Raw genomic sequence first — 27,248 nt, 5'->3', positions numbered from 1 at the left:
AAAACCTAGGAAATTTACTAGAATCTCATTTATAGAAGTATCACGGGTGTGCAAAGATAAATGTATAGGAATTTTCATCATTGTGTTCTGCCAAAAGGGAGTAGACATGTGTTGTGTAAATCAGAAGATCTGACAGAGGACAAAAGCAAAGGGAGCTCCAGCATAGTCATAAATGGACATCCCAGGATGATCAGTGTGCACCAGGGTAATGGGCAAGCAGTCCAGATTAGAGCAGGAGGACAGAGGGCTCCAAGGAGACAAATTTGTTAGAATGTTTTATATAATTGAAGGTTGTTTTTTTTTTTTAAAGGAGATTTACACATACAGTAGGTATAGGATTAAACAATAAAAACTAAGACAACTAACAAATGTGGGGAAAAGAAAATAAAACAAAGGAAATGTAGCTCAGCTGTGGATACTATTTATATAGCTGTAATAAATTATGGGACCCCTGGACATTTAGCTCCAGTTAGATTGCAATGTAACTGCGGCGGGGGGGGGGGGGGGGGTTGGAGGGGAAGAGGTGCATGTGCATATCCTCACTCCCATTTACTAACTCTATAGAGCATACCTAAAACTGAAAAATCAAGAAATGGCATAAACATGGTACTAAAAAATATGGAGGGAAATAACAAAACAAACAAACAAATAAAAGAATTGAAAAATGATTGTGTTTAGGAAGTGGGAGCTGGTAAAGGGCATGGAGCTACTGTTTCTCATGAGACTAATTTATGATACATTTTACAACTACAAACATGTATGACTTGGATAAACATAAAATTTAGTAGTAAAAGTAGAAACAGATAAAGTCCTCACATTTATGTTAAGCCCCAAGTCTGATTTTTTGGGGTCAGGAATTTCTCTTAGGTCAGGAACTTGTAACTAATTTGCATAACTAATTTGCATAACACACAGCCTAGTGACCAATATTGTGAAAAAAAGAAATGATTGATTGATGCTTAAACTTCAGGATCTTTATTTTAAACCAGTATTTTTTAAACTGCAATAATATCTCCAGAAAAGATGAGGGTGTTATTACCTTGTTAGAGACGGACATAACTGAAGAGAAGACTATTCTTTACCTCTGCATAACAGCTATGCCTAATTCTGTAATGTCTAGAAACTTACCTGAACAGAAGAGCATCATCTGTTAGGAATTTTGGTAAGTTGGAGTCTCGTAAAGCTCTTATCAACACCACATCTTCACTTAGGTCTGGATTCTCCCTTTTTAAAGACCTAAATTTAAAGGGATACTTCAGACGATGCTGCAAGAACCCAGTACTTCCGAGCGTGATTTTCCCAACCTGTAGGTGAGGGAATCTACTTGCAAAAAGCTGTGGAAGGCACGTCCCTGTGGATTCCTACTAGAAGGAGAGGAGCAGTTTTCCTTGCATGCCCACTGTCCATCTCCATCAGAGCGCAAGGACAGATCAGGCACTGGGTACATGGCCTTGAGGAGAATGACAAAGGTATTTTTTCAACCTCCCTGCATTAATCCAGACTTTATTCACCCTGAATTTACGGTTTCCCGAATACACCATAATGATTCACATCCCTGTGACTTTCTTTTCTCTCAGCCCAGAAAGTCCTGTTTTGCTCTTTTGACACCTCTTATTTCTCCTTCAAAACCCAGCCCAGTTACTCTCTCCTCCAGAAAATTCCTCTATGGCTCTTTTCAGTGAACTTTGGGCATGGCCCTATTATGGTTGCCCCCATGTACTATGTCCTAGATGACTGTTCCAGTGTCTGTCTCGCCCCCTGGTCTGTGATTGTGTTCCTGGAGTACAAGTGTATCTGAACCCCTTAGTAGCCCTGGTATTTACATGGCAATCCTATAAAGGGGAAAAATACTGTATCTGGAAGGTTGAAAGAAAGAACACAGAAGGATGGGGTGCCTGGGTGGCTCAGTCATTAAGCATCTGCCTTTGACTGAGGGCGTGATCCTGGCATTCTGGGATCAAGCCCCGCATCAGGCTCCTCCGCTAGGAGCCTGCTTCTTCCTCTCCCACTCCCCCTGCTTGTGTTCCCTCTCTCGCTGGCTGTCTCTCTCTCTCTCAAATGAATAAATAAAATCTTTTTTAAAAAATTAAAAAATTAAAAAAAAAAAAGAAAGAACACAGAAGGGCAGCGAGATTTGCACAGAGCCCAGGGATATAGGTGCCAGGCAGAAGGGGCCCTGGATGTGTGGAGCCCGAGTCAGTGAGTCATGGCCTATAAGAAGGACTGGAGAGAAGGTAGATTCCCTCAGAGACTCTGGATAAAGTGAGGGTTCCAGAGATAGGGGTTTCAAGAGGCTACAAAGGGAGAAGTTGGGGCCTAAAAAGAAGAAAACTAGAAAGCTGCTTTACTAGAAACTACAAAGCAGCTCAGTGTTGGACCATACTGGAAAGGCAGAGGCCGAGCCAAGGACAGAAGCCTGGACTGAGGGTAGAATGAGGAAACTGAAGTTTCTCTCAACTCTTCTGGGTTTCTCAGGTGACTGTATGACTTAACTGTATACACATAATAAATGGTGCCTTTTAAGTCGTCATCCTATCTCATGGTGGTAAAGGCTTTTGTACACTAAAACCCAACGTATGCAATGAGCTCAGGGGAAATGAAAGCTGGCCGAAGCCTAGTTGAGAGACTCGGGTTCAGTGTGGGGCCAACCAGGACTGCCATGCAATGAGGAGAGATGCCCCATTTGACTGTGGCCTGGGAGTGTCAAGGTAAAATGATGACGGTGGCAGCTAACAATTTATGAGTCACTCTCTATGTTGCTTTAAGAGCCGTCTATGAATTAGCCATTTAATGCTTTGCTTACATGGTTTGGAATTTCACTCTTGACCCCTTTGGTTTCTTACCCAGCCATGACCAGTACAGACTTCACAGCTCTCATGCCAAAGTCATAGTGGTCTTGCTGAGAGAGCTGTTCACTGCAAAGCTTATACATCTGGGTCATTTTTCTCGCTAATATTTTACTGGATTCAAATCCTTCAGAATATAGAATTACCTAGAATGGAAAAGTACAATGCAATGCTTCTTATACTGTATGGACAGTGATATATTAACATAATACCAGTGTTCTCATATGTTAGGCATTATACCTCTCTGAGTTGCTATATCATTTAACAAAGAAATATGAAGATTGAAAGGAAAAGGGTTTTCTGTGTTACAAGAAGGTGGAAGGTGGGATATTACATGGGGATGCTTGAGCAGTGATTCTGCTTTCTTTCTGTAGATGAAGATGTGGCCTTGGTAACAATGGGTTCAAGGAACAGTAGAGCCCCCTGTTTGAAAATGTTCACATCATGGAGGTTGGATGGTGTTGTAAGGCCTGTGTACAAAGGCAAGACTTGAGTTTCTACCATCTGATGGAACACCCCCCTGTGGACAGAATCAGTGATAGATGGGTGCGCCCTTAAGGCTCCCTGAGTATCAAGGGAAGCTACACAGGTTTGCAGCCTTCCTCTGCCCTAGGAGACTCCTTGCTTCTGCCAAGTTTCAGCATTCTTGGTTAAATAAATCAGGTGATGACAGTGGAGGTGAGTGTGGACCCTTTCTTCAATCCATAAGCTACTCAAATCACTGCAGTTGGCTTCAGAATCAGGATTTGAAATGATGTAGACAATTAAATTCATTGATTCATTCCAGTTTTAGGGGCCTACTATATCCCAGATACCCTTCTGGGCATTGGGGATATAGCAGTTACACACACATGCATACATACCAAAACATTCTAGGTGATAATAATCATATCTACACTGAAGGGCAAACAATAATGTGTAACTTTTGCCAGGGTGCAATCATAAAGGAAACTTTCTACCTCAATAGAATCAAATGGTAAATAAAACATGCTTAAATTTTTTCTGCCTTATAATGAAAAGCTCACCTCTGCAATCAAAGCATAATTTGGAACCATCATTGCAAAGGGTCTAAACAGGGCTTTCAAATTATCTGGCAGTTCGGTTCTGCCTGCGTATCCAGGATTCATCGTGATAAAGGCTGCACAAGTCATGACCAACTTTATTTCCCGCCCCTCAAACATGAATCTAGACAGCTGTTTAAAGGAAAGAGAAAATATAGGTTAACACTTCTCTAGACATTTGGAAATTCTTTCACATAAACACCACTTGAGTACAAAACTTGTGTATGGAATATTCAAGCAAAGACTACCAGCCCAGTGAATCCTACTGTTGGACAACAGGGAATGTTTCACTCCTGATTCTGTACTACCCACTCCCAATCTCTTCTGGGCTCAGTATTTCCGGCTTTTTGCTTCTCTGTCCCTGCTTTACCCAAATTGTCTCTTGCTTTCTGGCCCAGTCCTGTAATATTTTAGGCCTCAACCTCTTTTGCTGAGATTCCTTAATTCAAGGTAGATTTAATGGCCCTGAAACCTTCCTCACCCCTACTTCCTGGTATTCTCTAAGAAATTCTAACGGGATCTGGGTCCTTGGATGTTGGAGGCCCCACTCTGACTGTTGGCACCACCCTTCGCTTTCATTCAAGGGCAAACACCTGTTGAGCACCAGTTGCAGATGGGGCGTAAGGTTGGGTGTGCAGCTGGAGAGACTCCCTTGGGGGCCCCTGAGAAGCGCCCAGGCCTACAGTGTGGAGTCAGATATGGAACCTGTGGCTGAGCAGTACAACAGATGTTCCCCTGGAGGTGTGTGCAAAACCCACGGGAGGAGCAGGGAAGCCTGCTTGGCCCTGAAGAGTGAAGAAGGGCATTTCATGTGGATAAGCAGGGGGAGTCATCTGGTCAAAGGGAGCAGTGCATGTCCAGGAAATGACCAGAAATTCACTTTGCTAAAGGGTAAAGTTCCAAGAGGAAAGTGTAGCTAGGCCGAAGCCTGAGCTTCAGGAGTCTTGCCTGCTGGGCTAAGGAATTTAGATTTTGTCCTGTGGGTGGGGGGAAGCAGAGAAGAACTTTGGGCAGAGTGATAGGATCAATGGTAGCAGTGGAGAGGCTGGACAAACTATAGACAGGGGGATCAATAAGGAATTGTTATTGAACAAATGACAAGATCTGGAATTATGGAGTTACCATTAGGGATAAGAAGCATCTAGCAGATAAAATTAAATGGACTTGGTGATGGCTTAGATTCTGGGGTTGATAGTAATGGGGGGAAAATCCAAGATGAATTCCAGGTTTCTAGCTGGGCCAGGGGAGGAAGGCACTATAAACAGACATGAAGAATACAGGGGAAGACTAGGAGATATGTCATAACCTGGAGGAGAAAATGCCGGGCAGTACAATGGAGACCAGTCCTGCGGCCACTAAATGGCTATTCTTCATCTACTCCAGGGGATCGATTCCACTCCAGCCATCTCAGATGTCTTCCTCCCATCCTTTTACTTCATGTTGTTGCCCTCCAGTTGGCAATGCTTCTATCCTGCTTCCATTCTCATTGGTCCTTCTCTCTTACTCCCTATGCTCTACTCTCAGCTAAATGCTCAGCAAGGTGATAGTGACTTACCAGTTATGCTGTATCTGGAGGTCCCTGCATTTAATACAGGCCTCCTCTGAGAATGTGGGAGGCAAGAGAGTGTAGAGTTGAAGGAGCTCAGACTTCAGCGTCACATAGATTTAGGTGTATATCTTGGTTTGTGGTGTCCCCAGAAATATTTTTTAATTTCTTTGAATCCTTTTCATCTGTAACCTTGGGAAAATGCCTTCTACTTTATGTAGGTTTGGTGTGAAAATGAAATAAATGTACAATGCCTTGTACAATTTAGTGACTCATTAAAGTCCAATTTCTGCTTTCTTTTTACTTGTTCTGTAATTTTCTTTTTTGCAGAGGTGATAATCAAAACATTTAACAACTCTTCAGGAGGGCGCCTTCCAATGAGAATGACCTCTGTCCCTAGAGCTACAGCTGGGTCCAGAGGCCCCCGGCTACACCAGGATGAACCCTCGTGGCTGGATTTAGCAAAGTGCTCTTTAGGAAGGGGACAAGGTGGTGGTTAGGGACCCTCTAGGGACTCAGGGCAGCAAGTATTTAAATGTTAAACAACTTGGCAAGCCTGTTTCGGTTTGTGTAGGCTGAGAGCCAAGGTCCCCTTGGGTTCTGTAGGGCTCCTCTCTCATTTTTCTGCCAGCACTAGGCTGATCCTGGGAGCCAGGATAAAGGCAGTGGAGTCCAAAGAGGTGCAGGGGAGAAACCTAACAGAGAAGTAAATGTCAAAGGCAAGAACAAGAAAGGTGAAGAGGAAAACAGGAGATGGAAGGGACAGGGACAGGCTGTGGGTGGACATGTGTGCGCATGTGTGTGTGCATGTGTTGTGTTGGGGGTGGGGAGAACAGAGCTCCTTGAGGGCAGGGACTGAGTCTCACCACCTCTGTGTCCCCAGGTCCCCACACAGTGTCTGACATAGAGTTATTTCTGTGTTGCCTGGATGAGGAATTAATTCACTCAACTACGACTTATTGCTGTAGTACTCACCAACTACGCTGCAAACGTGGGTAGACATGTTAAAGTTAGCATTGTTTTTCCTAAAATGCAACATGCTGTCAGTTAGTTACAGACTTAAGACACGCTACCTCCATGGACAGTTGCCCCACGCGTTACCTTTGCAGCTTTGGCATTCCTAATGGTAATGAGCTGTTGTGCGATGACCGACAAAACTTCTATGTCGATTCGATTAAATTCATCAAAGCAGCACCAGGCCCCTGACTGAGCCAGACCGCTGAAGAAGCGCCCCATCATCTGAAAGCAAAACAATGCCATTCAAATTTGTGTTTTATGTTTACGCTATGTTTATGCCTAGTTTTATGTGAATACTGGGCTATGTTAGAAGTTGGTGCCTTTATATAAGAGGTCCAGAGTTCCTTCCTCTGTAGGTCTGCTGTGGGGCCTGATAATCTGCATTTCTCACAAGCTGCCAGGTGATAATGCTGCTGGTCCAGAGTTAACACTTTGAGAACCACTGCTCTAGAACTTAGCTTCTCAAAGTGAACCAGTAAGAGTTGACATCACCCAGGGGATTTTAGAAATGTAAAATTCCAGGCCTTCCCCTAGATCTCTAGAATCAGAATATGTACTATAGCGAAATCTTCAGGTGATTCACAAGCACAGTAAAGCTGGAAAAACACTGCTTTTAGAAGAAGAAAGCTGAAAAGAAATTGAAAAACCACCCATTAATACTGATGCTTGGAACGTGTTCCTTTATTGTTTCTTTTTTTAAGTTTTTATTTAAATTCCAGTTAGTTAACAGTGTAATATTAGTTTCAGGCATACAATAGAGTGATTCAAGACTTCCATATATCACTCTTGGCTCATCACGACAAGTGCCTCCTTAATCCCCATCACCTATTTCACCCATCCCCCCACCCACGTCCCCTCTGGTGACCATCAGTTTGTTCTGTATAGTTAAGAGTCTGTTGCTTGGTTTGCCCCTCTCTCTTTTTTCCCTTTGCTGGTTTGTTTGATTTCTTATATCCCACATTTGGTATTTGTCTTGGAATGTGTTCCTTTGGATGCCAGTGTTCATGATGTATGTATTGATCCTTCTCTATGAGCCTGATTATTCCATTAAATTCCATTATCAATCATCCTTGATATTGTAAGTGCTATATAATGGGTTTACATTTTTATATTCAACCCCCAGATAAAGCAAACAAGGCATAATTATAGTTCTAGAATAGTGCAACTTCATAAACCTTGACATGGTAAGACAAAATTATATAAAGTAATGAAAATCAGAAAGTGAAGCTGGAACAGAAAGTTAGAAGGTTATATCTAATAAAATCTTGATTTCATAAGTTGGCAGATAATGTCCAAAATTAATACATACAAATACCATAATAGACACAAGTTTTTACGAATAATAGCAATCACCACGAGAAGTAAAAACAAACAAATACAATCAGAAACCTGGTCTCCGGAGAGTAGAACTGGGTAATGTGACTAGGGAGAAAATCGGTTATTTTTAACTTTGGGTCCTTCTATACAGTTTGAATTTTTCCACGTGTAGATATGTCTTTAATTTTTTTTTAAGATGTATTTATTTATTTTAGAGAGAGAGAGAGGGCACGAGCAGGAGGGGCAGAGGGAGAAGGAGAGAGAATCCCAAGCAGACTTCATGCTAAGTGCAGAGCCTGATGTGGGACTCAGTCTCACGACCCTGAGATCATGACCTGAGCCGAAACCATGAGTCCGATGCTTAACCGACTATGTCACCCAGGTGCCCCGATATCTCTTTAATTTTAAAAGGTTAGTGTAATAAATCCTTATGGAACAAGGTAGAGTATAAATAAGAATAAATAAATACTTAAATTTCTTATCATTGAATATAATTGGTACTTCAGGGATCTCCAAACTACAGACTACAGCTATAGCTGGCCTGACACCTGTTTTGTGGATGGAATTTTACTGGAACACAGCCATGCACGTTCATGATATATTACATTAACATATTGTATGTGGCTGCTTTCACGCTACAACAGCAGAAAGAATAACAAGTTGCAAGCCTAAAATATTTACCACTTGGCCTTTTCCAGGAAGTTTGCTGACTTCTGCTCTAGAGTCTAAGATAAATGAATCATGTGTATGCATCCTGTGGCTTTAAGGGTCGCACAGCACACACTCATGCCTTTGGGGGTACACAGCTCCCATGAATGACAGCCTAAGCAACGACTGCCTAAACATTAAAAGGTGGATTCTGGTTTATAAATTCAAATTTTCAGTTGAGAAGAGCGAAAACCACCAAAATTATTATGGCCAAAACAAAACAAAAATCATCACTATCGTAAAACTTGATGTATCTCTGCTGATAATGAGGTCACTTAATCGTAGTGGGAGCAGATCCCCATAAAGGTGAGATGTTAGGGCGTACGAATTGTCCCCGAGATTGCTGACAGCAGTTTCCCAGACTCTTTCCTGTGTGTACCAGAGACCGTCTCTGCACCCTGCTGTGAGGGAGAGGGTCCCCTTTCCTGATTACCATCCTCCCCTGATTTTCTAGTCTGTCATTCCTCTCTTGCTCTGCTTCTGTGAAACAACTTTCTGCCTGTGTTGTACTTCCGCTGTTTTTTGTTTATTAATAAAAAGACATTCCCGGCAACATCTTTTTCCCCCTAAATTTTAAAAAGGGAACAGGGTTTTTAAAGAACATGTCCTATAAAACACTAATTTCTGAAAATTCTTCTGAAAAATAAGCATGATTTACTCTGTAAAACTGAATGAATTACAGTTTATTTGGACAATTTAAATGATTATATTCTAAATTTAGACATTGTACAGGCATTCATGTAACTTTCAGAAAAATGAGACTACCAGTTCTGTGTGTTAGTGGCCAAAAGGCACCCATGGTGAAATATATTCCAGATCTGCTGAATTAAATAAAGCTAAACAGATTTCCTAACCACAGGACTTCATAAAGTGTTTTATGCTACTTTGTGTTGAGAAAACCTGGAAGGGGAATAAGGCATAGGGGTCCTGTGACCAAAAAGTTTGAGAACTACTGTATTGCAAAATCTTACCATGAATTCTCACCTCCTACATATTTCATTTTCAATACACAACTCTCTGAATTGCTCATCTCTTCCTGTAAGCTTATTCCTTGTTCCTAGATTTCCCTGCTATTATATCTTATATCTCATCTCACTTTTTTCTACTTAGTGACATGAAAAGATCTTTAATTTTGCCGCCACTTAGTAGATCCCTCAATGGCCTTGATTCCTACCTGGACCACTCAGCCCACCTTGTGTTGACTCTTCTCCCTTGCTCTATGTATCCCACTTTGACCATCCCTTGTCCTATTAGTTTCCCCTTGCTTGCCATCACCCCTTTTCTCCTTTTTTTTGTCATGACATGGTGCAAGTGAGAAAGCCCATAAAGCACTTAATGGTAGTGTTCAGATGCTGGCACTGTACCTTGTAGTCCAAACCATCGGAGCAGTTGAAGACCACACACTGGATGGCAAGAGCTTTAGCTAGGTCTTTGGTTGTCTCTGTTTTCCCAGTGCCAGCAGGACCAGCCGGCGCGCCTCCCAGGTCGAGCTGCAAAGCCCCCATCAGGCAAAGGTAGCAGCGATCCTGAAAAAATGCAGAAATTGTCATTATTGAAGGGAACTAACTCAAGCCACAAATTTATAAGTCCCTTCCTTTCCATGGGAGGAGGGTCATTATTTTCTATGAAAGATTTTACAGCAATTGAGATATACTCAAAGATCTAGGCACATGATCGATGATGCACATCTCTGCTTCACAAAGATGTATTGTATTCGTGGCAAATCCTTTGAAGAGTTAAGGTTGGATGGAAATTTTCAAGACTATTTTTTAAAAAAGATTTTATTCATTAATTTGAGAGAGACAGTGGATAAGCAAGAGAGAACACAAGCAGGGGCAGAGGGAGAGGGAGAAGCAGACCCCTGCTGAGCAGAGAGCCCGCTATGTGGCTGGATGCCAGGACCCCAGGATCATGATCTGAGCTGAAGGCAGACTCTTAACCGCCTGGGTCATCCAGGCGCCTCTTTTCAAGACTATTTTAAGAAGGCATTTGTGTCACGATTAACCTGAGTCATCAGTAACTTACTGTGAGAGGAGTAATAACTAATCTTGGGCACGCGCCCAAATACTCGTAGCCGTAAGTGTACTGAGACAGTGCCATCCTAGCCACACAATTGTCCAGATCCACATCCCAATAATAGCGCAGTTGTCTCTGCCAGTCAAAGGAATCGACTTCCTCTACCTATGTAAGTGATAACAATACACATATATTAGATGCACTAATTTCAGGAAGAAATATATGATTTTACTTAAATAAAAGTTACCTTGGCTTGAACAAGTTCAGTGACTATGTCTCTTGCATGTACATCAATAGTAATCAAGGCAGTTATGATGTTTCTGTGTAATTTTGGAAGACTGCCTCGAACTATCACTGCCAGGGCATTTAATCTCTATAAATCAAAAGAAAAGTTGTCATAATGAATTTTCAAAAATCAACTTACATATCTTTTTTTTAACCATTTTTTTCTATTAAATTTGGAGTGGACATTTACCAAAACTGATTTTAAGAATCTATAATTCTGTGATCAAACAGGACAACAATTTAACTTACTTAATTCCTAGATGACTACGAAGTACATACTATCTTTACCCTCATTTTACATTAGGGAAAACTAAGGGTCAGAGAGAGTAAGTAACTTGATGGCAGTCACACAGTTATGAGGTGGCAAAAATGAGACTTGAGTAGACATCTGCCCATGCTCTTAACTACTATGTGACGATGTCTCTAGAGAAGACTGTGCTCCCTAAAAATTAAATATGATTACGAAAGTACTCATTTTCGGGAGTAGTTTTTCCTTTGATAATCAGAAAACCTGAGCGTTTTAAATAAGCCAATAATTGATTGAATGAGAGCATTTTTGGGCAGATTGTACTGCCAATATTTACCTAAATGGTTCAATCTTATTCTTTTTAAAAATTTTTAAAAATCTATTTGAGAGAGAGAGAGAGAGAGAGAGAGAGAGCGCACATGTGGGGGGGGGGGCCAGGGGGAGGAGCAGAAGGGAGGGGGAAAAGAGGGGGAAAGAATCCCAAGCAGACTACATGCTAAGCACTGAGCCTGGTCTCACAACCCTGAGACCATGACCTGAGCCAAAACCAAGAGTCGGACGCTTAACCAACTGAGCCACCCAGGCGTCCCCCAAGATTCAATCTTCTTCAAAGGAGAGCAGTGCCTCTGAAGGCCTTGAACTGCTATGCTGAATTTTCCCTCGTGCTGACCTTGATCAGGGACCACCTGTACACAGAGGTCAAGGGAATTTTCCATACAGAGTGTTTTCTCTTCTCTGGGGCTCTGTGACATGAAATTCTTTTTTCTTTTTCTTTTTCTTTTTTCCTTTTTTTTAAGATTTTATTTATTTATTTGAGAGAGAGAGAGAGCACGAGTTGGAGGCAGAGGCAGAGGGAGAGGGATAAGCAGGTTCCCTACTGAGCAGGGAGCCCAATGTGAGGCTCTATCTCAGGACCCTGAGATCATGGCCTGAGCCAAAGGCAGCCACTTAACTGACTGAGCCACCCAGGTGCCCCCGTGACATGAAATTCTATGAGGTCCTCAAGAGATAGTGTTTTCTCATCTCAAGAAAGTTGTTTCTTCAATTTTCTGTTTCAAAGGTAATTAAAAAAAAAAAAAAGCAGACTTGCTTGGAAGTAGAATTAAATTTGAAGTTAAAGATTAGGCACAGCGTTCCCGTACTACAGCTTAAAAATTCTTGTAGAATGATATATTTTGGATTTAGTTATTTATTGTTTTATTGCTGGTTGCCTGAGGATTCTCTAGAATAGTAGAAAAGCACATCTTGAGCCTAAGAATAGAAATGGCACAAATCCTGGGGTTTTCCTGGATTGAATAAGCTTCTGTGAGAGATATCCAAGACCTACTAAATACAAAGTCTCCTTAAATGTTGCAAACCATTATAATCTGGAGATTTTCCTCTTTAAATGGTCGTTTCCTCCTATTTTTATAAGTATTCTTATGAATATTATACAAATATGAAGGTAGTGTTCCTAAGAAAACCTGAACATAAATGGTTTTCATAAGAACCCCAAAGCTTTGTAAGTTAGGTTGGAGCATTAAAATTTCTGAAATACGTGAACTGCATTAACCACATCAAAAAAACCTACTGAGACCATCCTGCACAGCATTATGTTCAATGTCACCCTGTCAAACAACTCACCTCAAAGTTTACTTTCTCAAACTCTTCCAGGGCCTCTACGTGATTACCATCTTCTTTTTCCAGACACTCAGTCAAATCACGGCACCACATGATTTGAGAAATGGTCAGGATCACCTGCATGGAAACATCGTCCTTAAGTATGTGCTGCATCTCACCAGAAATGGACTCAGAGGTGGAAATGGAAGGAATGTAAGTTACTTGAGAAGGGTGGCCAGCAATCACCCAGTCTGTCCTTGGTTTCCCCTGATAGTCAGCGATGGCAGCTTTGCACAGGCGACGCAGAGATGTGAACATGGCTTCCTCCACTTTACCAAGCCATTCCTCCACATTGCCCCTGGCTTTCAGGCCTTTTCCCAAGCTAACCTAGAGGACAATCGGAGCAATGATAACACGTTCAGTGTGGCACTCGCCAGCCATACATCCTCTGTACTTCTATAACAGAACCCTGACACACTGAAGCTTAACCACAAATACTAGAACCTTCTATTGATATCCCACTCTACATCCCTCTTTACTTCCTCTTTTTTTTTTTTTTTAACTGCTTCCCTTTAGAGCCTTTTTTCAGGGGAAAAAAGGAGTATATGTGACTTCATGAATTCCTTCAATTCCTTTTCCTACTTACTGTCATTTGATTTTTGGCCCCAACTATTCCTCTAAACCTGTTAAGGTCATTAAGGTTACCAATGTTCTTTTAGTCGTCAAGTCCAATTGATACTTTTCAGTCCTACACATATTTATTTCTTGGACTACCAATGACCTGACGGCCCTGCTTGTCTGGATCTCTTAGTTCTTCTACCTTCCCTGTAACTTTCATGTTTTCCCTGGATCCTAGCCGTGGTCCTCCCCTCTCTCTTCTTCTCCACTAGTGATGAGCAAATTCTTTTACAAGAAGGTCAATTCAGGACAAGTAAAATGTTTATAGGTTCCTTCTACTCCCGTGGATATATCTCCTGCTCTAACTAGACTGAAATCCTTGGCATTTCCCCACCTATTTCCTCTGTATGGAATGCTCTCCCTCCTATGTCTCCGCTCCATCTTCTTGGGCTGCCCCTGTGTGTGTGTGTGTGTGTGTGTGTGTGTGTGTGTGTGTGAGAGAGAGAGAGAGATTTCTCTCTGTGAAGTCCTGTGGTTCTCCACAGTTTGCTAATGCATTCACTCCGTTGGTATTTTCTGTATGCCAAGCATTGTTCGGTGTCCTGGATACACTATCCTGGATACACCAACTAACACTTTCACAGCACCACCTGGATACAGTTCTAAGTCATTTACATATAATTATATGTAAATTATATGTAAATCTGTCTCTCTCTCACACACACACATTTCAAATACTATTTGAAAATCCTGGGGCGCCTGGGTGGCACAGCGGTTAAGCGTCTGCGTTCAGCTCAGGGCGTGATCCCGGCGTTATGGCATCGAGCCCCACATCAGGCTCCTCTGCTATGAGCCTGCTTCTTCCTCTCCCACTCACCCTGCTTGTGTTCCCGCTCTCGCTGGCTGTCTCTATCTCTGTCAAATAAATAAATAGAATCTTTAAAAAAAAAAAGAAAATCCTCGGCACCTCATTAATCAGGCACTATTCCTATTCCTCATTTTACAGATGAGGTTAAAGAATGGGACTTGAATCCAGGTGGCTGGGCAGTAGACCCGGGGCTCTTAACCAGTTCACTCGTCTGCCTCTCATGGAGCGTTGAGTAAGGCCGGGCTCCAGTTATCACCACTCCGTTCCCAAGAACAAAGCACACACCTCTGTCATTGCACTTACTGTGGTACTCCTCAATCACCTGTTTGACTCTATCTCCCCTAGAGCTCTTTGCGGGCAAGAATTTCATCTTTGTTATCTTTGAAACTGCCGAGCCCTCAGCGTACGATGCGGTAGCACTTGATGAGCGTGTAGAGTGACAGAGAGTAAACTTCTACCCTCCCCCTAGCAGGGCAACAAAGCTTTTCCAGAAAGAATCATAAACAAAAAGCACCTCACCCGTTCTCCTTCTGGTGATAGCATTGCTAAAATATCGTTAGTGTAAATCTTTTCTGGCTCTCCTTCCACACCAGGAATTTTCCCTTCAGTAGGAGGCATGAGAGCAAATTCAAGCTTTGAGATGGAGTCAAAGCATTTCCGTAAGTGTGGCTGCACAGCTTGCGGATTTCGTGTCTGGGCCAGAATCTCCAGAAGTTCATCATTTGACAAGAAGTAAAATCTGAATTAAAGAAAATACTCAGAATGTAACTTGAAAGTGATGGAAAGCCTTACATAGACATGAGAGATAAATCCCTTAGCCACATCTCCTTCCCAGTCACTGATTTCCTGAACTTCCAACCTACTGGTCCTGGGTTTCCGGGGAGACCACGTGTCTCTACGATTGTTACAGAGCCTAGTGTGGATGCATCTCAGACATTAGAATTAGTGCCTGATACATAAAAGAGAGATATTTTTCAAAAAATTATAAAAAATGCTAGCTTTTGCTATGACACTGATTTGTTCTAGAGTGAAGATACATTATTTGTTTTCCCTAGAATCTAGCCTTAGTACCTTACACCTGCTTTCAATACCTAATGTGTTGGGTAGATGGATGGGTGGTTAGAGGAGCTTTCTTTGGTTCTGTGAATATCCACATGTGTGACCCTCCATGGGATTTACTTAGATCTTGCCCACCAGAGCCATTTGGAGGCATGAAGACACCACAGGAAAAGAACTGGAGAAGGGGCATACCTGGATGCCCAGGGATGAGGGAGAGGGTTAAGGGCCTGGCCAGAGAAGACACTTCACTTCTGGAGTGGAGGAAGCTGCCTATGAGAGATCCCTTGGTTTTGGAGGGAATGAACGGTAAAGTGCCCATGGCAGGCCCCACATCAGTGAGAGGGGGTCAGGTATGCACCAGCCCAGTCAGGCTGCTCTGCTGCCTTGTGTCTCTTCTCCTTGCCCCAAATCTGGAGACCTCAGAAACATCAGAGGGAGAGGGGAGGATTGATCATCATATATCCTTATCATCACTGAAGGCTTCAGACATGCAGCAGGCTTGGGCAGGAAAGGGGAAGTTTTCACTCTGAGAGAAGTTCAGAATTTGATTATTAAGATCATTTATTGGGTTGAGGTGATAAGAGGTTTTTGTTTATTTGTTTGTTTGTATTATTTGAGAAAGACCAGAGAATTCATGACATCTGCTCAAGATTTTGTCCAGGGGCAAAAAGAAACCAGCCCCCAGCAGGGAATGCAAAGGCAGCTATTAGTTAGAAATAAAGATGCTTTTGGTTGGACTCTATCAATCCTGCTTCTTTACCATCCAGTATTAATTAATTTATGCCCATGCCTCTTTTTAAACTAATGAAACAGATAACTATAAAGATTGGACCATGAGCCCTGTGAGAGCAGGAATAGTACTGTATTCATCTTGTGTCCCCAGGAACTAACTTGGTCTGCAGCTCACAGTATGTCTTCATGAAGGCCTGCAGGGTGAAATCAACACCACATAGAGCCTCCTGACATAACACATATAGCAGAACCAGTTCATGCAGTTCTAAGCAAAAGAACAAATAAAAGCAGAAGCTTTTCAGTGGTTAGTATTATCCTAGGTAAATTTGTTTCCAGTTTTCTTTAAGTATCAAAAGTAGTATATAGATTTTTTCTGGCTTTGGGAGACTCAAGCTGGGAACCACTGATTTAAGAGTGAAACAGACAAAAGGCACATTTCAAACCTCAAACTCTTTCATCTTTCTCCATGTTGCCTGAATGATGTTTTAGTAAGATTTGTGTGTATTCTTTAAAGCCTGACCACTTCTATTAAAACCAACCAAATCTTCTGGATCTTGGATTTCTCGTGCACACTACACTGTCCTGGTCCCCAGCAACAACCCCTCTCAGTCAAGTAACCCAGATAAGCACCTACCCCTGGCTGCCACAGTGCTTGTCTTAGGACAGATCTTAATGGCCATTTCCTTAACAACTAACAAGAAAATACCAGGGAAGATGAACCATTCTGCCAATGTCTTCTGTGTTATAGTACAGTGTGTCCTAATGAATGAAGTTGGGAGCTTTTGCTACCATCAAGTAATTTATCCTGGTGTTAAAAAACTATATTATAATGGTTTATTTACATGACTATCCACCTGTTAACCACGGGCCCCATTAGGGCAGAAATCCAGCCATTTCTTCTTTGTATCTTCAGCACTGAGCATAACATTTGATATGTTTTTAGAATAAAGAGATGAGTAAAGAATTTCATTTGGAGTTTGTGAAATGATCTCTTGGACAACTTCTCCAGTGACACTCTTAGGTCACCAATTAATCCAAAGAAACCTGCTCAGGCAACACAGGGTTCTCTGACTTTTCATGTGCACATCTACAGACACACACACATGCACACCCAACAATGAAACAATGCTGAGCCCCAGAATACCTCTAGCACCTCCGGTACTTACCCACTTAATCCTTCACCAAATACTGTGCCTTTATCCTTGAGCCTTACACTCCCCAATCAAGATACCAGCTGGATTGGTCAGCTAATTATCATATCTTTTTCATTTCTCATTCTGGCTCCCTGATGTTTTAAGGTTATGGTTTGTTTTTAGGTATATCCACTTAAATTAATGGATAGTCTTCACTACTAAAAATACCATAGGTTGCTTTATAAACTTACCTTGGAAAGATAACTCTTTTTGATTCTAAATATGCCTCTAGACACTTTTGAATTTGGTCGAGTAATGCATTATTATTTTGAAAAGTCTCCAGAAGTCCTGTTTATTGGGGGAAAAAAGGTACTGGTAAAATTGTGTTAAAATAAATAGAAAATACCATTTTAAGTGTAAGTAAAATATGATATTAACATTCTTTAAAGCCTTGGTTTTATTTGATAAAAAGTGGTCAAAAATTTAAAGTGGGGGAGGTTGCTAACAATGTTAACTCTTACTTTAAATAACATTATCTAATATTAATTTTAATATTTACCACAGATGAACAAGTATTCAACCTGAAACAATTTTTAGCTGGCATCCCCCACTTTTGGGGGGCTGGGAGTAAATGAACCAAAGCCAAGCCCAAGCACAAACCATCATGCGTGCTAAGTAAATTCTCACCTTGGGTCTTCACCTTTATTCTTCTCTCTGCCTTTCATACCCCCCCTCAGATTTGCACACGTGTCTCTTCCCTCTTTCCTGCTGCTTTCTGCTTGAAAGTCTCTCTATAAAAAGAGCCCTCCATCACATACACAGACACATGCATGCGCGCATGCACACACACACACACACACACACACACACACACACACGGCAGCCCCCAGCTGTTCTCTATCCCCTTATGCTGCTGAATTTTCCTTCATAGCTTTATCGTCACCAAAATGACATAGATGGGTCGACACTTCTTTATCTGAAATCCCTAGGACCAGACGTATTTTGGAATCATATATATTTTTTTAATTTCAGAAGTTGTTATGTAACAAGTCGAGTAGAGACGGTGGCAACACTGTAATCACACACATTAATATTTTTGCAGCAAAAGTTTGAATATGCATCTGGTAGGCAGAATGGTGCTCAGAGATATCTGTGTCCTACTCCCCAGAACCTGAGAATACGTTAGTGCATATGGAAAAAGGAAGTTGGGAGATGGGACCAACAATCATGGGATGGGGAGGTTATCTTGGATCATCTAGTAGGCCCATTGTAATCACAGGGGTCCTTCTAGGAGGGAGGCAGGAGGCCCAGAGGCAGAGAAGGAGATGTTAGGACAGAAGCAGAGGCTGGAGTGATTCAACTGCTGACCGGAAGGTGGCTGGGAGCCAAAGAATACAGATGACCTTCAGAGCCCCAAAGTTTAAAAGTTTTCAATTCCATCACACCATATAGTTTTTTGTTTCTGTTTCTGTTTTTATGTAAGAGCCTTTGGGCAAAGGGCATAGCCCAGCAGGCTGCCTCTGCTTGACAGGGAAGCTGTCTGGAGCTATTCACCAGAAAGGTCACATGCTGCAGAATGACAAGCAGGCTTGCTGAGGCTTTGATAAAGTTCAATAACCATGTATGTGCACGCACCAAAGCTTTGATTCCATATCCCCAGAAACAGAGCTTATTAAAACATATTTCAACCTTGAGATTAGAATTATAGTTTGTGGTAACAATTTTAAATGTTTTTAATTAATTAATAAAAAATAAGATGTGGAAATTTTTATGGCTATAAGTCTGTGAGAGCTTTGGCAGAATGGGTCAACTGAATGTGAATCTCTATCTTGTAGTCAAATTGTGACACGCAAGCCTCACGATACTCTGTGGCAGCACCCCCAAATTATACAAGCAGCAGAAAGGATCGGATTCTTGGGTGCCAAAACCATGAACTAAGCTGACAGGTAATAACGATAATAATTAACAACAACAACAACGGTGTTTAATTCACATTGTTCAGCAAGACTGTCGGATGTGCTACAAATATTCCTGGTCATCAGTACTGACAGGAATCAAGGATTGAGTGTACCCCATAACACCAGAATTTTATAGGTGCTAAACATGTGAGATGGTTGTAAAGTGTTTCTGTTTGTTTTTAAAATGTGGTTTTATACCTGGTTGAGTAGCTGCTCGAAGAGCGTTAGGCAACCGGTTCACCTTCCTCATGATTTCTTTCCATGACTTATCCACTTGCAGGAACATCTTGGCCTCGGCAGGCAATTGCCTCTGAATATCTGGAGCATTAAAAATACTTTCCAGGTAGAGCCAGTTTCTCTGGCAGTTCAGCCACTCTTCCTAGGAGAAAAATATGGGCATTATCAAATTTTTCATTCCAAATCGAAAACACAGTTACATTAAAAATAATTACATGGGGATTCACTATATCTTTTTCATTTTAGGGGTCTTCTCACAGGTTCTTTGAGATGAAACCTCTTTACAAGGTCCAAGGCTCACTGCAGCCTAATTTCAATCCATGTTCTACCAGGAGTCTACCGTGTGATAACCCGAGTGGACCCAGAGAAAGAGGAAGAAAATGCCCAGAGGAGACTGTCTAAGGGGGAGGAAAGATACTTAAAGGACTCTGAAGGGTTGGGAAGTGTTTAGAGACTATTTCCAAATACAGAAAGAGTTGTCCAAAAAAAAAAAAAGGTTGGGTTTTTTTCCCCCCTCAATTATATCTATATTCTTCTCTCTCTTTTTAAAAAGGAAATATGATTCATTTTCTTCAGTTAAAAGGTAAAATCTGCTTGTGACAGAACATGAGGCAAGTACAGAGGACTGGAGGAAGAAGAAAATCACCCACTGCCTCTCAGAGAACCCAGGAATGCAGTGTCGGGACCATAGTTCTCACCGTCCTCTCTGCCTCCTGCCATCGCACGTGTCAGCCCAACATCCGTGAAAGTTTCTCACTTCTCACTCTGGATTTGGGGCTTATGCCCGAGGCATTCCCTGATTTACCTCAGGTCTCTCATTTTCCAGACAGTTAATTCTTTGGAGAGTCCACACTACTCGATACTTTTTTCTTAAGGGCCCTCTATGGAAACATCACTTTGCTCTGTAATCCCTCCCTTCATAAGGCTCAGCCATCAGGAGAGGAGGCCGAACGGGGGTCAGGTTATAAGGGGCTCATCAAAGAGGGTGGATTCCTGAAAATGATCTCTATGAAACAAAGTTGGAACAAATGATCTTTTCCTACTTAGTGCCTTTATTATTTCACAGATAACTTTCCATATTAGAATTTTTAGAAACCTAAACATAATTAAATCAAGCTAAAAATCTGAAGTCTGAGAAAGAGATTGGATGGGGACAAAGTAAGATCAGTGTAAGTGGATTCTTTGTTCTATCATGGAATAATCTGAGGTAGAATAAAATAAAAAAGAAAGGTGTACCACAGGAAGGGTACCAAGGAGAGTTTAAGCGTGTGTGTTTTTCCAGTAAATACGAGGTGAGAAGCTGTCTAAAAGCTGTGAATGCCTGAAACTTAGAAGCCAAGGTGCTCCCTGCCTAGGCTTAATGCTATTGCCAGCAAAGGTTTAAGCCACTTAGTAAGTTACCAAAGCTGCCTGCCATTTGGGATGGAAACTGGTTGAGCAGAGAAAGTCTTTCACTGGAGTGTATGCATAGGCAGATTGTTCTTAGAGGTGCTAATTCTTCTAATTGACAAGACCCTTTCTTTTCCAATTATGAAGTTATAAATATCAACAGGCTGAGGTACTTAGGGAGGGGAAGAATGTGGTATGGGGGGAATGAGAGTAGCTTAAGACAAGAGCTCATATTCTTAGGGTAAAAAACTCTTGGAGCTTCTCTGTTTTTTGAACTTTGAATTCTGAAACCATTGGTGGCAGGATTCAGTCATTGACAACACAAGTTCATTGAATCATTTCAAGAGTTGAATGATTTCAAAAGCCCTCGTCTCAGGAGAAGATTAAGCTTTCATACTGGGGCAGTGATCACTTTAAAACATAGAACAAAAAGAATTTTTTTTTAATCTTAAGAATTAATGAATACCCCCAAGATGCTATCTGGAATCGTGATACCCATCAGTACTTCACGTCATCAGGCCTGCATCTAGAACTCCATTACAAAATCTTTTCAGGCATGTGTTAGATTTCTGTGAAAACTTTGTTTAAATGTAAACTTCGTACCACACTGTCAGTTTTGTCTCAATAAAACTATAGATTTATAAATAAACAAAAAATGTGATGACACATATAGGAGCTGAAGATGACCTCCACCTGATAGCCAGTGAGAAATTGAAGCCCTTAGTCCCAGAGTTGTGAGGAAATGATTTCTGCCAACAACCTGAGTGAGTTTGGAAGTGGATCCTCCTTGAGTTGAACCTCTGACGAGAACCAAGACCTGGCCCACATCTTGATTGAACCTTTGTGAGACCCTAAGTAGGAGACTCAGTTAAGCCATACCTGAACTCCCGACCCACAGAAACTGTGGGATAATAAATATAGACCGTTTCATACCACCAAGTTTGTGGTATTTTGTTTCATGGGAATAATAACTAATACAAGAGAGATGGCATAATCATATAAAGAAGAACTTAGTATATTTGCGTTTTCCTTACATTCTGAATATAATAAAATGTCAACAATTAAATCTTTTCTCTAAACTACATCATATTTAAATGACTGAAGAAATTATTTCTAAAGTACCATAGCTCTCCGGTTCTCTGAGTGCATTAATTGAAATTGCCCTCACTCACCAGTGTTTGATTAAATAAGGCAAGTTGTTTCTGCCAGTCATCCACTCGCATTTTTAATGGACCAACATAACGTGATGAGGCAATGGTTGCAATGTTGATGGTGCTGTCATCAAGAAGGACCTTTAAAGAAAGAAGAAGAAAACAAGCAGCATCATGAGTTTGTGCTCTCAAAGATAACTACAGATGTTTAATTCCAAGAGTCCACTTAAAAGCCAACTTTTGAATAAATAGCTTAATCCCACCTATTTCCTGCTCATCCACTTCCCTTCCTCATCCACTTCAATGGCTTACAACCCACTCTGACATTCTCTCAAATATCACCAAGAGATTTTGATTGCCAAATCTTGGCTATTTCTGTAATTATTAATGGTACATGTTTTTTGTTTGGTTCAATACTCTTCTCTTTCCCCCTACTTTTAGGTATCTGGTACCTTCTTTATAACATTTGGTCATCTAAGGCTTTATTTCTCAAAGTACTCAAAACTTGCAAAATTCGGTATCTTCTCTATCCAATGAAACATCACTTTATCTCATTATCTTGAGGAAGAGGGAAATTGAACTCATTCATATCAAGCTTAGAACGACTATAAACAGTTTTCCCTCTACCTCCTTCCCCCACTTTTTCCCCTTACACTACAGCAACCCTTACAGAACAAGTGCATTCTAAAAAATGTGTCTGTTAATCTAAAGGATTTTAATAGCTCTATTTAAATGATAAGTTTCTTGAGAGCAGAAGCCCCATCACCTAGCATCACTTGGCCCCATACTACCTGACTTCCATCTTGGGTTTGCTCTCTCGTCTACTGCCCAGAGTGACATCTGGTCTTGCTCTTTCAACCTACACCTGGGAAAGCCATTTCATCCTTAGTTCTGGTGTGGGTACACCCAAATGGGCTAGGGCTTTGCTTTTTAAATTAGGCCATAAGACACAGACCCTTTTGCTAAATAAATATGACTTTGAATTTTAAATCACTAAGAATATTCCAAACACATGGATTAGATTTATTTTCCTTTATTGCTCATAGAGTATGGCTATCTACTCCTAATCTCAAAAAATTCAAGTGAACTTAGCTTTTTAGGGTGCTATAAACCTGAAATGCTTGTTCGTGTTTTTTTGCCTCATTTAAATGGTTTGAAATGCCCTTCATTCTCATCTATGCCTGTCAAATTCCATTTTTTCTTTAAGGTCCAGCATGTCTTGGTTGGTCTAGGAAGGATTCTGTGATCACTTCAGCCATAAATTATCTCTTGCTTTTCTAAACTCTTCAACTGCTAACTACAAGATTATAATTCATACATATGCCATTTTTATTGCTTTGCTAAATACTTCATGACAAGCATTCCTGTCAATTATTCATATTGATATTTTGCCTTTCCAATTAGATTTTTTCTTATTTAGTAACTCTCATATTTTATTCCTTCATCATAATCTTCCACAGAAGATTCAGGAGTAGGTCTGACCAATCTTTATCATAGGTTTTCAATAACCCAGTTGCCCACCTGTATGTCATCTGTGCCACCCAGGATAAACACATCTTTGGAGTCACGATGAGGGAGAACGATGAATTCCGTTGTTTTCCAAGAATCCTCCACCTTAGAAATAATTCAAGTCTTAGGATACCTAAATTCATTTCTGTTTAGGTACTCAATAAATGCATGTAGAATAAAATAAGCGAAAACTCCATAATTATCCCATTCTCCTCTTTACTGCCTTTGAAATTCTTAAAATCCTCTTCTTGGTTAAAGGATACTGATATGCTAAATTTTATTGATGAACATAAATACATATGAATAACTTGTGATATGTTAATGTCTATCCCTTACCACTTTGTGCTTTAAATATTTCTTTTTACACAGGTGATTTGTAGGTATGTGTGTATTTTTAGGGTAAGGAGGTAAGTAGCTTAAGTAAGAAAGTCTCTTCAATGTCTTTTGCAGCATTTCACACTGTTACTTTTTTCTAGTAGTTTGAAAGATGATGTATTTTGGTATAAAAGATCTTCCTTGGAATGTGTCTTTTTATATAAGCATGTAAATATCAAACTTTGTTGTCATCAAAGTGGGCTATAAGCTAAGTAGAGAGAGGATACTGATAAAAGTGCTGCTGAGAATAATGATAATAAATGTAAGGAAACAACAGAAAGATGACTGATAATGAGAGAATGAGAGCTGCAATGTTGAAAACCCATCTAGACAAAACAAAAGTTGGTGATCTTCATGAATATGAAAACCTTTACATTCCTTGATCTTCAGAACACATTTTTCAGATTTACCTTTTTAAGAATTATTTCTAAGGCAGCTTCTCCAGAAGCCTGTCCAGAAATGTCCTGGATTTCTTGGCCAAAATCAAAAACACGCAACTCAGAGAGCTTCTGCAGGGTTAATGGAATTTCAAGGTCCACTAGGGAGGCATCAACTGTTTGTTCAATAGCTGCCCAATGTCTTGCCTTCAAAGTTGGGTTCCTCAAGTCAATGATAACTGGAAGCTGGAAAGCAAACACTCTCAAAGGCACCACGCTTTTTATCTTTTTTTTTTTTTTTTACTATAGATATACAACTTTCTTTCTTTCTTTTTCTTTCTTTCTTCCTTCCTTCCTTCCTCCTTTTTTTTTAAGTTAACATATGGTGTATTATTAGTTTCAGTAGTAGAATTTAGTGATTCGTCAGTTGCATACACCACCCAGTGCTAATTAAGTCAAATGCTCTCCTTAATGCTCATCACCCAATTACTCTACCCCCTCCACTCACCTCCCCTACTTTAAAAACATAGCCCAAGGCCTCTGGTTTCAATTCAGGAATGTAGAGAACTGGAAAGAACACCACCTGTGCTCTTAGAAAAAGAAAATTCTGGACAAACTAGAAATTAATGAGCCCATCAAAAAATTGAGGTTGCAGGGCAACCAACTAACTCAAAATCTGGGGAAAGACTGGTAACTGTAGATTTCTCCACAGCAAAAAAACAGGACCTGAGAATTTGCTTACCTAGGACAGATGCCTTGGGTTGCCACTTAAGCTAGCAAGAAGATTCAGCTAAATTTTAAAAATAAATTGCCAAAGAGTGAGTATAGGGTAGCATGAGAGTGTGAAGTCCCTCGGGGCTACAAATATAGAGGTGTTCACAGGGAAGATTGGGGAGAATCCTAAGAAAGTCTACCTTGTGGTGCTGGCTGGGAGGAGGAACATAGCAGCCACTATCGTAATTCTACCAACCCATTTCTCTTAGTTACCCTGTGGAACAAACAACTTACTGTCAGGGAAATGAGCAGCAAACACTGTCATTTTAAGGCGTTGTGATAACCCATTGTAGATTTCTGTATACACCGGGAGAAACAGAACTGGAAAAATAAAAGCTCTACTCATGGGGGAGGGAAAGAAATACATTCTAGGCTTATTACAACAGCTGGAGGAGAGGCAGGAATACCAGTGAAGGTCAACAGTCTGAGAACAAGGGACACAGTGCCTTGCTAAGATAGAGGCTTAATCAGAACACAAATGGAATGCCCCTCCTCCCATCTCCCACCAGGCTAACAAATATTGAATAAAAATAACAGTGGAATACAGACTGATTAGCTGCAAGAGACAGATTCTCTCTGGGGACAATACATAGGGAGGACCCAAGGTCAGGGAGAAGCAAAAATTGAAAAAATAAGCTTTGGCAAATGAGCCCAAACCATAAACACAAGGTATCAAAAGGCTGTAGTATATTGAGGGTAACCATAGCAACATCAAACCTCAAATCTAGCCCAATTCCTTACTACATTTAACATAACATGCCACACAAAAAGCCAAGGAGGAGGAAAGGCATGCTCATCTCCAGGCATAACAATTATTTACTTCAGTATCTACTGTACTACATAAGATGTCTGGCTTTCAATAAAAATGTAAGAACTGTATGAAAAGTTAAGATAAACATACACTCAAGAGACAAAAAAATAAAATAAAACCAGACTCAGATATGACACACAATGTTGAAATTAACAGAGAATTCAAAATAATTGTAATTAATATGGTAATGGCTCTCATGGAAAAGGTAGGCAACAGACAAGACCAGATGGGAAATGTCAATAGAAAGATGGCTGTGGCTCAGTCCGTTAAGTGTCTACTTTCGGCTCAGGTCATGATCCCGGGGTCCTGGGATTAAGTCCTGTATCAGGCTCCTTGCTCAGCAGGGAGCCTTCCACCCTTGCCTGATGCTCCCCCTGCTTGTGCTCTTTCTGTCTCTCTGACAAATAAATAAAATCTTTAGAAAAAAAAGAAAGAAAGATGGAAGCTATAACTAAGAATTAAATAAATGTTAGAATGGAAGAAGATAGCAAGAGAGATAAAGAATGTCTTTGATGAGCTTGACACAGCCAAGGAATCTGTGAACTGGAAGATAAGTAGGTAGAAATTCCTCACTGACACATGAGAAAAAAAAAGTGGTAAAAAATACAAAACAACCAAAAACCAAAAACCAAAACCACAGAGCGTCCAAGAGCTATAGAACAATATCAAATGGTCTAAAATATGCAATAGAAATCTCAAAGGATAACATAATGGCTGTTTTCGTTTTGTTTTGTTTTTTTCCAAAATTAAAGACAGACACCAAACCACAGATCCAAGAAACTCAGAGAACACTAAACGGGATAAATACAAACTGTAAACAACAACAACAACAACAACAACAACACACACCTGGGTATATCACATTATAAACTGACAAAAATGAAGAAAAAGAAATAATCTTGAAGGCAGCCCAACCAAAAAAATACATTATTATCTACAGAAGAACGGGGAGAAGCACTAGGGCAGATTTCTTGTTAGAAACCATGCAAGCAAGAAAGTGGTGAAAGGATACTTTTTAAATTGCTGAAAGAAAAAACAAAACCTGCTGATTCAGAATGATAGGTTTATATTATCATTTAAATTATCATTCAAAATAAAGGATAAAGACTTTCTCAAAACAAAAATTTAGGGAATTCATTGTTAGCATACCTACTCAATAAGCAATATTAAAGGAAGTTCTTCAGGCTATGAGTCAGAATCTTAGATCCATACAAGAAATGAAGAACACTAGCAACAGAATAAAGGCAAAATAAATTTCATTTTGTTTCCTATTTCGATTGTCCTGAAAGATGATTATATAAAATAAAAATAGTAGTAATATATTGTGCATATGGTATATGTAAAGGTAAAATACAAAAACCCAAAATGATGAGGTACATAATAGGGACACAGAAGTCAACTGAGAGAGCTCTCAATAGCCAAAGTTGTCATGATTTAAGCAAACAATAAATAATGTAGTATTGCATTATAATCCAAATTACAAAATAAATATCCATGAGTTCATATTGACATAAATAAACAACTGAATGGATGGTTGGATTACAGATAAGAGAAGCAGGCAGAGAACAGATAAATCTATACAGAAAGACAGAAATTACCAACATCAACAGTGAAA

The 27,248-nt window shown here is 40.5% G+C and overlaps 1 protein-coding gene across 1 annotated transcript in view; it reads right to left on the bottom strand.

The window, feature by feature from the left end:
- DNAH6 (dynein axonemal heavy chain 6) overlaps positions 1–27,248 on the bottom strand; it is a 207,965-nt gene that overhangs the window by 104,462 nt on the left and 76,255 nt on the right. Inside the window, exons 19-33 of the mRNA XM_045808809.2 lie at positions 24,082–24,294; positions 23,309–23,401; positions 21,809–21,928; positions 19,209–19,389; positions 17,304–17,400; positions 14,648–14,867; positions 12,865–13,029; positions 12,667–12,780; positions 10,759–10,884; positions 10,521–10,676; positions 9,860–10,021; positions 6,555–6,692; positions 3,872–4,039; positions 2,844–2,992; positions 1,129–1,236 (exon numbers count right to left, since the gene is read on the bottom strand). Coding sequence (XP_045664765.2) covers positions 1,129–1,236; positions 2,844–2,992; positions 3,872–4,039; positions 6,555–6,692; positions 9,860–10,021; positions 10,521–10,676; positions 10,759–10,884; positions 12,667–12,780; positions 12,865–13,029; positions 14,648–14,867; positions 17,304–17,400; positions 19,209–19,389; positions 21,809–21,928; positions 23,309–23,401; positions 24,082–24,294 — 2,210 coding nt within the window. The remainder of the gene's footprint in view (positions 1–1,128; positions 1,237–2,843; positions 2,993–3,871; positions 4,040–6,554; positions 6,693–9,859; positions 10,022–10,520; positions 10,677–10,758; positions 10,885–12,666; positions 12,781–12,864; positions 13,030–14,647; positions 14,868–17,303; positions 17,401–19,208; positions 19,390–21,808; positions 21,929–23,308; positions 23,402–24,081; positions 24,295–27,248) is intronic.

The sequence above is a fragment of the Ursus americanus genome, chromosome 7 (assembly GCF_024610735.1).
Source record: "Ursus americanus isolate L20-20 chromosome 7, mUrsAme1.1.p, whole genome shotgun sequence".
NCBI classification, from domain to species: Eukaryota; Metazoa; Chordata; class Mammalia; order Carnivora; family Ursidae; genus Ursus; species Ursus americanus.
Note: the sequence above shows the minus strand (reverse complement) of the source record. Positions and strands in the feature narration are given on the sequence as shown.